Source organism: Anopheles bellator, chromosome 1 (assembly GCF_943735745.2).
Source record: "Anopheles bellator chromosome 1, idAnoBellAS_SP24_06.2, whole genome shotgun sequence".
NCBI lineage: Eukaryota > Metazoa > Arthropoda > Insecta > Diptera > Culicidae > Anopheles > Anopheles bellator.
In genome coordinates, this window is record NC_071285.1 from 25,406,471 (window position 1) to 25,422,236 (window position 15,766).

Here is a 15,766-nt window from a genome sequence, read left to right on the forward strand (position 1 = left end):
AAAACCACGGCAGCGGTGGGCCCTACACGAAAGCCCAAAAACCTCAAAAACCCCGGGAACACGGAACCGAACTCCGGGATCGGGAGGAGTACGTAAATCATGGCGGTGGTGCTGAAAGATGAAAGATCATCGGATGATTTGTTGCCGCAAGGCCCCCCCTCCGGATTGGGGAAGATGGAGAGCGCACCGTGGTGGCCGGGAGTGGGCAGTTTATTAGCAAGTTTAATTGGGAAAAATATGGAACCGTTTTTCATTCGAGCGAACCCCCAACTGGGTGAGGAAAACGTCTATCGGTTCCGACGGGCGCTCAATTTGTAAACGAACGCAAAATCATATTTTCCATCTCGGTACCCGGCAGTTCCACTGGATCCACCGGGTCCTAATTAAGCTTTATGGCTCACATAGCCGGGCGTCCGGGTACATCACGTTCTCCTCATTAAAGCGCGAAAGAAAGGTCCACTTCTCCTTCCTCAATTCCTTCCTCGGGGCCATTAAAGAAAACGGGCAAAATCTACGGTTTAGTGTAGGAAAGCCAGATCCTCCCGCTCCGGCGATCGATTTCGTGTCAATTGGCGGCATCAATGGCCCCCGAAACAGGCGGGATCCGTGGCATATTTTAATAACATTTAATTTATTACTTTATACCGTGCCGATAACTGTGCCTCAACTGTCAGAGAGAGAGAGATGATGGAACGGCAGCATGGGGTCTGAGCGGTCCTGGTCCGTTGGTCCCGTAAGGTTCATGAAAATTCATCAACGTTCACGCTCAAGTCCATGTCCGTATGTGGGGCCTCCAGTCAGTGGTTGAGGTGGGAACTTCTGACCGCGCAGATTCGGGATTGGACGGGATGGAACCGCACCAAGGTGGGATTTACTGGTTAACGTTTCGACCGGTGTCTCGGCTTCAAGAATCGAGGTTACGCACCGGAACCTCACCGGAGACGGATAGCTGTCCTGGAACATGCTTCGTTGCTGTTCCCCTTGAAAGAGTGTCTAGTGGTTTGGCCTAGAGTCACACGGACCACGTAATCCTCCGCTCCCAGCGCTTACGAGATATTGGCCATCATCCATTTTGTCGATTGCGCCGTGACCGGTGCGGAGCGACCATTGCAAATCTTGAACGAGTGCAAAAGTTTTAAACATTTTGTTGCTGTGGCCACTCGCGACACAGGCAGGGCAACGAAGACGCGCCTGTACCCGGACCCGATGGGGCCGTGGGTTGCGTTGGTCTGATTTCTTTTATTGCTTTATATGCACCGCGGCACCGTGGGGCGGATTTTATGATCTTCGTCTTGATTAATCGTCAGACATCGATGAGCAGGGCACGGCTGGGCCGTATACACCTAGTGACGAGCGCTGCTTTAGCGGTTCTTTTTTTCGGTTTCATCCTCAATAAAAAAGGGTACGTTTATTTGTTAACTTTTTTGGTGCTCTGTTCCCGGGCGTTGTTTGCCTTACCGGCGCCAAGCGGAGCGCTGGAAACGGTGTAGTGTCGTTCGGATCTGCGAATTCCTTGCAAGTTTCGTAAGGCACGGCAAGTTTCGGTGTTCACGTGATAGCTCACTTAGGAAATGGCGTCGATGCCGGTTTGTCACGTGGTGCGCGATTAGATTAGGCACTTTTGAAGGAATACCGAACACGAATTAAGGGCCATACCATAAGTCCCAGGGATTGTTGCCCAAAATAAGACAACCCAACTCGACGAAAAACACTTAGTTCTGTCAAATTAATGAGCAACACAGCGAATGACGCTCAAAAGTGAGTAGTGCTTTATCAACAAAAATGCATACTAACCAAAAGCAATTCTTATTTATAAACAGCTTTTGTGACCAATTGCGTTTCCGCGTTCCCTGGCACCATCAATAACTTGAAACAGTTCAAAAGAAATGCTTGAAGAACTAGAATTTGATCCCAGCTCCTCGGGATATTCATAGTATAAAAATTCGACGGTTTATTCACCAGCACATTGCAAAACTAGCTCAAACCGTCCGTCGAATTCCAAACTTAGCTCCCATTAATTTTCAACACCCCTCAGATAGATTAAAATAGGTTGGAGAAAACCTGGAGGAATAGGATGGAGAACACCTTTTATTCCTGTAACGTTACGTTTCTTTTTCTCGTCTTAACCCATTATTGTTAGGGAATGCAACAAGTTAGAGCTGTATTGCATTCCCTTTAAATAAGTTACAGTTAACATTAAAAAGTGGAAATGTGGGTGCTCTTGTGTTGGTTCTAACTAGAGCTTCTACAAAGCATAATGTTGAATCCATCACTTAGAACATGTCTAGTTTGAAATCTATTTACTTCTGTTTAGCTTAATGTTGATCAACTATCCTACGATTAATCAATAGGAAAGGCAAAAAATACTTTCAACAAAGAGTTTTAGAAGGATTTATATACCTTACCTGAGCTCAAAGTTCATCATGCAGATTACTTCATAGACTCTCTCTCTCTCTCTCTCTCTCTCTCTCTCGTTCTTTGGGCGATTTAATTTTGCTTCACCGTGGATTTTTCAAACAAACTAATAGAGCCAACAACCAGCGCAAACAAAAATCAATCCCGATGGCCAGCCACAGCGAAGTGGCACGCACTCCGCGGATTGGACCGATAAAAGGATTTAAGCCCCACTAATATACGCAAACCACCGAACACATACACATTCGCAGGCACTCGCTTAAACGCGCTTTCGTAGCACAAACTGGCGTCACCGTCACAAGCTCCAAATGAATCAGTAGCCCTCGTTTTCCCAGTGCTTCGATGGGGTTTTCTGCCAATTTTCACCGGGGGCAAAAAGACGCACTTCGAATACGGCTCATCAGCCAAGCAAAACAGGAAACTAAATCGCAGCGAAAAAAAGGAAACACAGAATCTCGTGACGCGCACACAAACACACTCGCGCACTCTCGTCGCACGTCGGGGTTCGTAGTAGAAGGTGGACACAAAACGGGCCCGCGGAAAAGGGCGCACAAAACGCGCACTCTGAAAGTAGTTGAGAAATACCACTTGCTCTGGACCTGCAGCCCGCAGAATGTTCCCTAGCAACGCGCAGCAGATCGGTGCGTCGCCAACTCGATCTCGCGAAGTAAGGAGCGCGTCTGACGAACACACAACGCTTTCCTCCGGAGGCTCGCCTGAAGTTCGCAAACCTAACTTTCAAAAGTGACTTACGAACACCGCGCGATCGCGATCGACGGGCGGAGTGTCAGAGTGTGCGTGAAGGAGCCCCAAGAACTGCTCCACCGAGCGAGGAGCGCGAGGAGCGGAATGCGTCAAACGCGGAAGACGCCGAGAATGGAGGAATGCGAACAAAACAACAAAACAACCGAAGTCAATGCTCGCCGCGTGATGGTGTGCGTGTGGGGGGAGTCGGAACGTGCCGAATCGGGGCGACGAGGCCTCGGCGAAAAGCTTAAAAGGGGAGAATGCGCGCGGGCGAAAAGCTGCACGATCGTAGCACTGGGTTGTTCAATAAGTTTCGCGGTTCGATAAGAAAAAGCACAAATTTGAATATTGAACACATGATCACATGAAGCACAACACATGATATTGAATGTGATATTTTACTCAAAAGTTTGTGAGTTATTGTGCTAAGAGTGATACTACTTTTGTTATTTTCAAAACAATTGTGTTCTATCCAACAATTTCGTGTTAAACGTGTGTTTTGGAGGAAAGTACCGTTCAAGCGAAGCAATGGCTATAAAAGAAATCCGAACGACTCCGAAAGAAAAAACCATAAAGCGGCTGACTTTAAACGTGGTCCTAGAGACTAAAATTTCCACAAAATCTTTTGAACGATCAAATTGCGTTATTTACCTTAAATTGTAGAGGCATTAAAAGAACATGTTTTATGTTGAGCATGAGTGTTTGGCTATGAAAAAATGGCTTTGCTCACTGTTGACCATCAGGTATTCGCCAGGTATGGCTCCCAGTGACTTCTGGCTGTTCGCAGACCTTAACTAAATTTCCCCCGAATGGAGAGGTTATCGCTGAAACTGAGGCCTATTTTGATGTAAACCATTTATTGTTCTACAAAAGTAGTTTTGAAATGTTAGAGCAGTGCTGAAATGATTGTGTGGCTCTTGATGAAGTTGATGAATGAAGCCAATTTTGAACAAAAAAACGCATTTTATGTCTCAGACTCGGAGCTTTTCAGCCCATGTGCTTTTCCAACGAACGCTATTCGTGGATTGAGGAAACTAGCTACACCAGGTTGCCAATTAGCCAAGGCGTAAGTAACTCTACGGATGGTATGGAAATTCAAGACACTGGCGGGTGACTAGTTCCAGAAATAACCCGTGAGAACCCTGGTTCCAGAAATAACGCGAAAAGTAGGGCTTCCTCGGGGTTTTGTAGAGTTCGCAACTGTTTTGGTCCGCAGGCCTACTTGGACGGCTTAGGAACATTGACACTGGATAGAAGCGACTACCAGCACTTTTAACTACGCCACATCACCAACATCGAAAACATTCCTTACTACTCCTGTGTCGTATGTCGACTCGGTTCCCCAAAAGCAACGTTCAGTAAGAAACGATAATCTATTTTGTGTTAATCTCTTTACGTCACGCCGAGTACCTTCGGCACCTTGACCTCCAGAACGGGGGAAGGTTCCAGAAAACGGATTTAAAGCTAAGCTGCCACTACTCTAGACTCTAGACCGGGAGGCTCAGTAATCCTGGGCATCACCGTCCGCCTCACTCGCGTACTCGTACTGCCGCTCGTCCCCGTCGTCGTCGCTCTCCTCGCCGGACTCGTCATCACCGCGGTACTTGTCCTCGCTCGCCGACTCATCCACCTGCTCCCGGTCCACCTCCTCATCGTAGTCGTAGTCCTCGTGGCGGCCATCCTGCCGCTGGTCCGGCCCATCGCTCCTTCCCGCGGCCGCCTTCTCGTCCCCTTCCTGCTCGTCTTCCCCCTCGTCACCGTACGACCGTTCGAAGTCCGCATCAAATCGCACCATTTCGTAGTTATCGCCAAAGTCCGAATCATCTCGGCCGCCCTCCCCATCGTCCAGCAACCGCTGCTCGTCGTCCACCTCGCCCAGGTAATCGTAGGCGATCTGCTTGGCCGGCATCCTGCCGGACGCCTTCCGCTTGCCGTAGCCCTTCTCCATGCTGTCGTGCTCCTTCTCGTGGTAAACGATCGATTCGTAGCCATTGTGGTTGTTCTGTTGATTGCTGCGGCCAGCCTTCGGTCGGGCCGCCGGCTTCGCCTTCTTCCCCTGGGGCGTCTTCCGCTTGTCTCCACCGCCCGCGATTGGACGAGCGACGCCATACTTCTTGTCCTTATCCGGATTCTCGACATCGCTGCGAAGGAAGGATAGTAGGATCCGTTCGAGGGTTACGGCCGGACTGGATCACTAGCTCCGGGGCTTCTCACCTCTGTTCTTCGGTAACTTCGTACGTCGGTTCCGGTCGGTGATGGTCCGTATCGATGATTATGGCGTCCTTAAGTTCACCTACCTGAGGGGTGCCGTTCGAGTCCTTCGCACGCTTCGACTCACCGAAGCCGGTCTGCTTTTCGTTGCCATATTTGTTGCCATCTTTCCGGTGGAAGTTCTCTCGGTGCAGATAGCCACCTTTGCCGGATTCGCTGCTCGAGCGCACATAGCCCACCTCATCGTCTTTCGAACCACTGCGGAACTGTGGTCCATCCGCGAGGGCACTCGGCGCACTGTCACCACCCTTCGCAGGCAACGCGCGTGCCTGGAGGAACTGTGACTTGGTATCGAATATTTCCGGGTACATGTGCAACGCGGAACAGTTCACGACGAGCACCAGAGCCACGGCCGCGAGCGACGCCACCACGAGCTCAATGAGCCGCATATTTGGTCCGAATTTTAGAATCTTTCCACCAACGAGACACTTCAGGGCGACGTTCCACGGTGAAAGCTTTACCTGCGCAACGCCACGTGCGGTATGCAAATGTTTCTGGCCTTCATCGATGCAGTTTGATTTATATCCCAACGACCGCACCGACGAGGTAGGAGTTTTTCCCGCTTTTCTGCCACCCGCCCGGGCCCCCCGGGTTGTGTAATGCTCTCCGGTCTTGGCAGCATTGTCCCAGAAATTTACACTCGCCAAACGGTGCCCGGTTGTGTTGCTGTTGGTTGCTGCTGCTGGTGGTGGTTGGTCGTCTAACCAACATAGCCATTCAGGCGGAACGTCGTACGCACGCTGAGGAGGTGGCAAATTTCGTGCACAAGCTTCGACATCTTTACGATGCCGACCTCGGGGAGAAATTTCTGACACCTGAAACGAAACGGGCTGCCACGGCTAAGGTGCGCTTCGTTTGATGGCGCTGTTGGAAGATTCTGGTATTTTTGGAAAACGGTTATTGGGTGCCATAAACTTTACGTCTCGGTGTACTACATTTCAGCAAATGGGGGCTTTTTCAGTCAGCGGTTAAAGTGATAGTCGACGATCAACTGTATCTGACTTCAATTATACTTAAATAAATAATAAATATCAACAAACGTACAGATTAAGACATTGGAAAGGAGGAGTAGGAGTTTTACTGCAGTAGCTGAGGATTCAATAAATACATTCTGAATATTATTGTAACAATTTTGGACCTACGGTAGGAAACAATTCGTGAAAAAACTCCCTTTTCATAAGGACGATGAACCGTTTCACAAGAAAATTTTGACAATTGCAAAAATCCATTAATTAGAGTTCGAATTGTTGGAGTATCCATTGGCCACTAGTGACTTCCATCTGCTTCCAGACCTATAAAAAATCCGGAAACGTTGGAATCTGGAAAACGTTTTTCAGGTGTTGAAGATTACTAGCTGTGGAAGCGTATTTTACAGCCCTTCCAGATTCTCACTTCCAGGATGGAATTCCTAAATTGGAATCTCATTGGAACAAGTGTATTGATGTTCAGGGAGACTATACTGAATAAAAAAGCGTACTCGAGAACCTGATTCCCGATGAAAATCGGCTTTGCTCCCTTCAGTCACCGGACCCCGAGGAACATTTCCACATCCACGGGTATCCACTTGTTCCTCCACAGATATGCATTTTCGTTGACTGAACACTGCACATCGCCAGCGATTAGTCACCAATTTGTAGACGCTGACCGTTGGGAACGCTATTTGACGCTGCCACCCATCAGAGTAAAGTACTTCAGAGTTGCCGTTTTTCTCGTGCCCGAAGCGCAGTGGACAGTGTACTGACAAGATTGATAGCCCACGAGATGCATCGAGGAATGCCGACCGAGTAATGGAGCCGACCACTAAACCGTTGGCAAAATACCAGAGCCAGATACTAGAGGCCAGATTTTTTTGTTGGTCCGTTGGGCAATGGGTTTTGTGCCTCGACGACAACGACGATGGCGATGGCTATAAAATCTGGCGTAAAGCGGCGCGAATTCAGTTCGACTAATCGTGGTCGCGCTCCTGCCATTTTGGTGACGCCGGCCAACGACGCGGGATTGCGACAAATTTGCGTTGACTACGAACTGCGTGACCGTGGCAAGGTGTTTAGTTTTGGTGGCGATAATTGAGTTAAGACCTGGGTCAGTGGTTAACGAGGTTTGCCCGTTTGTTTCGATTGGGGAGTGTGCGAATGAAGAGACCTAGAAGCGGAGTGGTTAGAAGAAGTTGATTGAACTGTGGGGCTGGACATACAACTGTAAAGCTTGATGTTCTTTTCCTTATGTTTTTGCGTGGTCAGTCCAGCTAGACTCAGACTAGAAGTCCATAATAAATATGATTCATCGTTTTAAGTTGTTTTGGAGGAAGAAGTATTTTCAGTCATCTAAAAATCTCTAAGTCCATGTAGTGTAGTTCCTCATGGCGTTTAGCCTGAAGGACTGAAGACCCCTTGTTCCCTGCTAGTATCAAACAAACAAATAGTAATGACCATTTGAGACCATTTAGTTCACAGAAGGTACACAACTTAACACTCCGCTGTATCTGTGTCTCATGGACCAAGAGTCCAATTGTCCCTCGACTGTTCTGTTGTCTCCATTGCGATTAATATCCGTTCCTAATAAATCACCTATTATTACACCGCCCCCAAACAGGCAACGTAATGGCACTGTCAATAGTGGTGGCCATAACGGTTACTGTCGCGTTCCTGTGCCGAGCTCAGCATGATTGCCCATCCGAACCGACATGCAGCGCCAGCTCGTCCAACTACCGTACGATCGATGGTTCGTGCAACAACCTGGCGAACCCCCGGTGGGGCCAATCGCTGCGCCCGTACCTGCGCCTGGTGGAGGCCCATTACGCGGACGGCATTTGGGAGCCTCCCGTTACCCGGTCCGGAGCGGCTCTACCGAACGCGCGCCTCCTTTCGTTGCGCTTGTTCGGCGAAACGGAAATGGCCCATCCGCGACACACCATCGTTGGCATGCAGTTTGGTCAGCTGGTGGCCCACGATGTGTCCTTCACGGCGGAAGGTAGGTGTTCTGGGGGAGCACTCTGTTCGTTGTCGGTCGAGCATTGACCGGGGGGGGTTTCATTGTCCCTCCGAAGCGTACGGACTCCAGTGCTGCAGCAACGGGAAGATGGTCCCGAAAGCGAAAGCCTCCCGGCGCTGCTTGCCAATCAAGGTAGCGCACGACGATCCGGTCATGTCCGACGAGGGTATCGCGTGTTTGAACGTGGTGCGTACGAAGACGAACCTAGAGGATCCCTGCCTACCGGTGGCGGGTCCAGCCGAACAGCTCTCCTCGGTAACGGGGTTCCTCGACCTGTCGGTGGTGTACGGAAACTCTCGCTCGGAGTCCGACGGGCTTCGGGCGCACAGCAAAGGGCTGATGAAGGTGGAGCACCGGCACGGGAAGCACTGGCCACCGAGTCATCCGAACCGGACGAGGACTTGCGATGTGACGGGCCACGACACGGAAGCTTGCTATCTGACGGGTGATCGTCGGGCGAACCAGAGTCCGCATCTGGCCCTGCTGCAGATCGCCTTCCTACTGGAGCACAACCGATTGGCCGGTGAGTTGGCCATTCTGAATCCCCACTGGGACGATGAGCGGCTGTTCCAGGAGGCGCGCCACATCAACATTGGCCAGTACCAGGCGATCGTGTACTACGAGTGGCTACCGATCTTTATGGGCCGTGAGAATCTACTGCAGTACGGCGTAGTTCCTTCGTCCCCCGTCGAAGAATTTGTGGATGATTACGACCCGCACGTCGATCCGTCCATCGGCAACGCTTTCGGAGCGGTCGCACTCCGTTACTTCCACCATCTGATTGTAGGCCATCTAGAGTAAGTCCCGTGCACCGATCCCCGGTCTAGTTCTCAACAACGAGTACTTTATAATGTACTTGCAGTTTAATCGAAGAATCCCGGCAGCCGACCGGCGCGATTCGGCTCTCGGACTGGTTGGACCGACCGTCGGTGTTGGAATCGGCCGAAAACTACGAAAAGCTCTCGCGAGGGATGGTCACCCAACCTCACGATCGGCCCAACTTGCACCTCACATCGGAGATGAAACACTTCCTCTTTCGCCATCGTGCTCCCGTAGGGCTGGACCTGAAAGCGATCGACATACAGCGGGCCAGGGATCATGGGCTGGCGTCCTACAACAAGTACCGCCAGTTCTGTGGACTTCCCGTCGTCCGGCATTGGGTTGAGTTCGAGGAGATTCTACGCACGGGGGCGGCACGCGCCATTTGGCAGCAGTACCAGGCGCTGGACGACGTGGAGTTGGCGGTGGCCGGCGCTATGGAGCGTCTGCACGGTGACGGAATGGCAGGGCAAACGTTTACCTGTCTCCTACTGGAGCAGTTCCGCAGATCGCGAGTCGGTGATCGGTTCTTCTTTGAAAATGGCCGCTCCTCGTACTCGGTGCGCCAGGTGCAAGAGCTTCGCAATGCTAGTATGGGCCGTATCCTGTGCGACAATACCGTGGGGTTGGACAGCATGCAGATGGAAGCGTTTCTTCTCGTTAGTGAGACGAACCCGGTGGTACCGTGTGGCCAGCTACCGGAAGTGGGTCTGAAGCACTGGCGTTCGGTTGAGCCGTGAGCAGTGCGTTTGTCCAGGTTCAATTAACATACATTACGATCCTGATCCTGATCAATCTTTGACCCGTTGTGGGAAAATGAAATCAATCTGTGCACAGCAAATAAAATTTGATTTTGAAATTGATCAAAACACAATATGATTGAGTTTGGAGCATCCAACGAGCGCTGTTTGAATGATATTCTCGTTATATATTTGTGATTCATGGGCCATTGTTAGAAGCCATTGTTTGATCACATGTTTGGAATGTTTGGGCGTAGAAATGCCTCTAAATGCAAAATGGTAGTCATAGGTAGGTATAGGTAGCCATACAATAACGTTAGAAACTTTTCAGCTGTTTCCTGGTTTACTGTTTTAAAATTATTTTTAATTTAGTTCGAAAATGGGTGGATGTTCAGAAAACGTTAGAAACAAATGGCAGCATGCCCATTGCTCCAAAATCCTTTTATTTTAAGTCACTTCTTTCATACAGTTGACAGTTGGATAACACACATCTTAGAAACAATAGTAATATATTTTCCTATCATAATTCTCACTGGTACTACGTGCGTATTTCGCTTGAAACTCAAAACATTTCTTTCCGTAAATCTGGCGGCCACATAAGGAGCCGTGGACATCGTTTGTTGGCGACCGAGGAAATGAATATCGAATTGAAGAGGGGTCATAAGGCCATCCATAGAAAAGAACTCATCAGATCAATCTGAAAATAGGAATAGCAGTATAGTCTTACTGTGGCGCTACACGAAGCGTGAAAACTGGCGTAAAATTAATTATTAATGTCAAACTGTTTACGCTTCGTGTGGCAGCAAAAATATAAAAACGAAATGTGAAACGTGTTTACGTTCGTGTTTTTGATCCGAGAAAATAGAAATAGAAGAGAAATAGATTGATTTCTGAATATTATTTTCTGTTGTTTTTTTTTATTTTGTTGCTATACCGGCAAATAAGAACTTAAATTATCCTCTGTTTGTAAGCATGCGTATGCAAAAAGTATTTACGCTCGGGGTTTACGCCTCGGCCGAGCCGTAAACGTTTTGACAGAAGCGTAGCAGTTTGGCATTGATCGTTAATGTCAAAAATATTACGTTACGCATCGTCTGTCGCCACAGTTACATGGGTTTCGTTGGAAGAATGAAATAGTCGAACATAGTCAATTAAATTGTTATGTGTTATGTCTTCTCACTGTGTCTGGTGTGTGAGCAGCTAAACATAATTCACGAGGAGTTTTTTGCTGCTCACACTACTACAGGCAAACTCATCAAAATTATGAGGCCTAAGCACCAAATCGGCTAACTTTCCAATAATAATCTGAATTCCGATTGTACCCGATGAACGCAGTGACGCGTCATTGTCGTTCGGTGGATTATTTATTTGCGTTACGTTCAGTAAAACAACAAACGACACAATCTGTTCCGTTCCCACCATCAAAGCGTACTAAATATTTACTTCCATTCCCAGCGCCCGGCAACATACTCATTCCCGAGTGTCCGAACAAAAGCTCCCCGTCCAGCAAACATAAATAGCATAACGTTTTTACGATGCCACCACTCAATGCCTAATACCTAAACGTCCGTCGGTGTCGATTTCCATTCCGCAGAAAGTCATAAATTTATCAGCAAACGTGCGGCGCAATGCGATTGGATTTCAATCTCCCCGTTTGTCAACGGCGGCCCCACCGAGCATCGGGAGCCGCATGTAATGATGTTCTAATTATGCTCTCGCCCATTTTTGCGTCCCCCGGAACAATTAGCCGGCCCGGGGTATCATCATTGATACCGGTGAGGGAAAGAAAAAATACACCAACGACCAACGACAAATTACACTCCACAATGACTGTCCACAATAGTGCAACGGAAACAATTGCAAAAACGGGAGCCGCAGGCCGCAGGTTGGGTATCGTACTAATAAAGACCCGGGCAGGCCATTAGAGCGCCCCACCACGGAAACCGGGATTTCGGTTTCAGTTGATTGTGGCAAGTAATAAACGCGTGCATCAAACCCATCTGCCAGCCATCATCACTGGCCACCGGCCGTAAGGGTTAGCGAGAGGCCCTAATTTATCAGATCGGTCCATTGTGTATGTTTATGATGGGCATTGAGTATCAATTACATTGCCATTTTATTTATGTGCGCTGGTGTTCCGGGGCTTGGGTTATAAATTATGTGATGGGCAGTCTCGTGCGGCTCTTTATGGGCTGTGCGGCCGTCGCCGGTGCACAGAGCGCCGATTTGGGTGTGCCCATTTTAAGCGGATTAACCGTGACCACCGGATTCCGGAGCGAAACCAGCGGAAAAAAGGAAGCAATGAAACCGAGCATCAGCGTTTCTGACTGGCTGTCGGTGGTGCTGGCCGTGGTCGTTGTGAGCTGGCAGTGCTCTAGTGGCGCGATGCTGGATTCCTGCCCGGTCGTTGGGTCGTGTGTCGACGAAAACTCACCGTACCGCAGTATGGATGGGTCCTGCAACAGTTGGTACAACGCGCTGTACGGTACACCGTACCGGCCGTACCGGCGGCTACTTCCGGCCAAGTACGCCGATGGAGTCTCGGAACCGGCCCGGATGCGCTCGGGAAAACCGATGCCCAACGCTCGTCAGCTGTCGATGGCACTGTTCGGCGAGACGGAGCAGGGGGACGAGCGCAGCACCATCGTCAACATGCAGTTCGGGCAGTTGGTGGCCCACGATATGAGCTTCACGGCCGACGGTAAGTTGCGATACAGAAAAGACCGGCAAATCCTCTCAAAACGTTGGGGAATTCGTATTGTGGTAAGATAAAACAAAGGAAAAGCTTAAAAGGACCTAAAAATATAGAGTAAAGAACAGAAAAGGAAAAGTGTAACGAAATGAAAAGGAGTAAAGTGTCCAATAGAACATACAAGAGTAGAAAAGAAAAGAGAAAAGAGAAAGAGTTATCACAGTTGGAAAGAGCGTTCAAACTCTTCAAGAGAAGAGGGGTTTTTTGGGTGAATCAACCTGCTTCCTTCCCGTTCGACAGTGTTCGGTGTAAAGTGCTGCCCCGGTGGCCGTAAACTTCCGGAGGATCAGCTTCCGGCGCGCTGTCTGCCACTGCCGGTGCCTGCGGATGATCCGGTATTGGACCGCTCGTCCGGTATCGAGTGCATGAGCATGCTGCGCACCAAGACGACCCTCGAGCATCGGTGCGCCACCAATTACGGCCAAGCGGAGCAACTCTCGTCGGTGACCGCGTTCCTTGACCTGTCGATCGTGTACGGTAACTACGCGGACCAAACCGCAGGACTTCGAGCACACCACGGGGGCGAGATGCTGGTAGAGCACCGCGGTGGCAGTGATTGGCCTCCGCGTAATCCGAACGCGACCGCTCTCTGCCAGATGCTGGACGAGTCGGACGTTTGCTATCAGACGGGTGATCTACGGTCGAACCAGAGCCCTCACTTGGCGATCCTGCAGATTGCGCACCTTCTCGAACACAATCGGCTGGCGCGGGAACTGCACCGTCTGAACCCGCACTGGGACGACGAACGGTTGTTCCAGGAGGCTCGAGCGATCAACATCGGCAAGTATCAGGCGATCGTGTACAACGACTGGTTGCCGATCTATATGGGGCGTGAGAATATGATCGCCCGTGGACTGCTGCACCAGCAGGTCGGTGAAGGGGAGCTCGCCCCGGACTACAACCCGTTGGAGGATGCGACCGTCAGCAATGAGTTTGGGACGGCGGCGTTCCGCTACTTCCACAACATGATCGTCGGACAGCTTGAGTTGAGTCGCAGACTGTCCCGTTTCTCCGTCGCTCTAACTGACGCGAGCATCCTTTTTCTGAATTACAGCCTTTACGGAACCACCGGGCAGGCGAGTGGCTCGATCCGCCTCTCGGACTGGCTGCGCCGTCCGGCGGTTCTGGAGCGGCACAACAACCGGGAACTGCTGACCCGCGGTATGGTCAGCCAACCGCACGACACTCCGAACGCAGACTTCTCGCCCGAGGCCAAGCATCACCTGTTCCGGAACCAGCGCCAGTACGGAGCGGATCTGAAGGCGATCGACATCCATCGGGCCCGGGATCACGGGCTGGCGAGTTACAACGATGTCCGGGACTGGTGTGGACTCGGGAGGGCTACCAGCTGGCAGGATCTGCACGCGACCCTGGCACCGGAAGTTGTCGAACGGTTAGCCGTCTGGTACGAAACCGTCGACGATGTCGAGTTGGCTGTGGCGGGTTCGCTGGAACGACACCACCGTGGGGCTACCGTTGGGCCCACGTACCTGTGCATCCTGATGGAGCAATTCCGGAGGACGCGCACCGGCGATCGGTTCTTCTTCGAAAACGGACAAGCGGGGACCGAGGCGTTTCAGGTGGCAAAAGTCGTTGAAATCCGTAAGGCTTCGGTCGCCCGGTTGCTGTGCGATAATACGCCGGGGCTGGCGCAAATCCAGCGCAATGCGTTCTTCTTGGCTGACGACGGGCGGAATCCGGTCGTGGACTGTGCCGACATCGATGAGGTGAATCTGGAACCGTGGAGGGAACGGTGAGCAACATGAGCACCGTAAAGCGAGGGATTTCTTTTCGGAACATTCTCTCGAAACCAACAAAGTCCATTAGAAAATGGTAAAATATTGTCAAACTGACACTAAGAAAAAAATGATTGTTAACAAACTACAAACAAATCGTATGTATAAAGTAAATAAGTTAAGAAAAAAGCCAACTCAAAACTCAATTGGCTACAAGTTTAATGTAAATTTGGATCATTTGGCAACAGTGTCGATAAACAAGAGTAAGAGAAAAGACCACTCAATTCCGTAGCACTGGCAGAACCCTTAACAAATCCTACTCAATATTCGTGTGCTTCCTGCCAGCATGGAGTGCATTTGGGAACGAGAAGAATGACTTTTAAATCCGACTGTGCCCAATGCTCGGACTACATGCACGGCACCGGCCCGGCACTAGATTATTCTAATGAACGAATGATTTATTTCTGGCGCAGGCTTAGGGCAGTGCGGCCGGCTGCAGCGCTGCGGTTGCCCCAATCGCTTCCTTTCGAAGCACTGGCATCAAAATTACGGACCGTCAAAATGCTATTTTCGCATTAATGCTGAGCATTTACAATCCGGGCCCGGTGTGCCGACCGATTCGCGAGTCCATTTGGAAACAGTCCGCCCTACGTCAGTTCCTGTTTGCTTTCGGGGGGACGAGATGCTGCAGCATAATCCCGCTCCAACATCAGCTGAGAGTCCGAGAGAGAGAGAAAGGGAGGGAGCGAGCGAACGAGACGGCGAGAGGGAGCTTTCGCGAAGGTATGCAAAACCCGCGCGGTGCTCAGGCTTCACGTTCGGTAAATCATCATTTCATTATATCCCTGCTGCTGCCGTCGCCGCCGGTGGCCAATGCGCCGGAAATGCAGTCAGAAAGGTGCATCATGGAAGGTGCACTGTTTGCACTTTGCATAGCGAGCGAGCGCCAGCAGCTGCTCTGGCACCCGAACGGCTGACCGGCGGATGGATTGCTGCAGGTGGCGATCCCATTCAGCGATCGGAGGGCGTTGCATTTATTTGGCAACGTCCTTGTGACGTTCGGGAGTCGCAGCTGCATTTCCATGTCCCCAGAAAGCACAAGACACACACATTTCTCGCGTCCGTCGGCAATCCGCATCGCAACCGCGCCAATGACATTTCTCTAGCCGACGCCAGAGAGCGCTCATACGCGCGCTCGTGGCGTTTGATTTTCCCGGCTTTTCGCGTCTTGCAGTCGACGGGCTGCTTATCGGAATCGCACCTGCAACGAGGGTCCTTTTGGTCATTTTTCGTGC

General features: G+C 50.5%; 3 protein-coding genes across 3 annotated transcripts; 2 read left to right on the top strand and 1 right to left on the bottom strand.

Moving 5' to 3' along the window:
- Positions 1–4,572: 4,572 nt before the first annotated feature.
- Positions 4,573–5,841, bottom strand: LOC131216790 (uncharacterized). Its single transcript, XM_058211369.1, has 2 exons — positions 5,377–5,841; positions 4,573–5,303 (listed from the first exon to the last, which is right to left on the bottom strand). The coding sequence occupies exons 1-2, from the start codon at positions 5,820–5,822 to the stop codon at positions 4,664–4,666; spliced, it is 1,086 nt and encodes a 361-aa protein (XP_058067352.1). The 5' UTR covers positions 5,823–5,841; the 3' UTR covers positions 4,573–4,663.
- A 2,192-nt stretch (positions 5,842–8,033) lies between these two features.
- Positions 8,034–10,075, top strand: LOC131215296 (peroxidase-like). Its single transcript, XM_058209684.1, has 3 exons — positions 8,034–8,403; positions 8,480–9,221; positions 9,287–10,075. Exons 1-3 carry the CDS (start codon positions 8,034–8,036, stop codon positions 9,981–9,983), a joined length of 1,809 nt encoding a protein of 602 aa, XP_058065667.1. The 3' UTR covers positions 9,984–10,075.
- Positions 10,076–12,284: 2,209 nt separating this feature from the next.
- On the top strand, positions 12,285–14,492 carry LOC131215298 (peroxidase-like). Its single transcript, XM_058209686.1, has 3 exons — positions 12,285–12,684; positions 12,976–13,720; positions 13,790–14,492. Exons 1-3 carry the CDS (start codon positions 12,285–12,287, stop codon positions 14,490–14,492), a joined length of 1,848 nt encoding a protein of 615 aa, XP_058065669.1.
- The last annotated feature ends 1,274 nt before the right edge of the window (positions 14,493–15,766 follow it).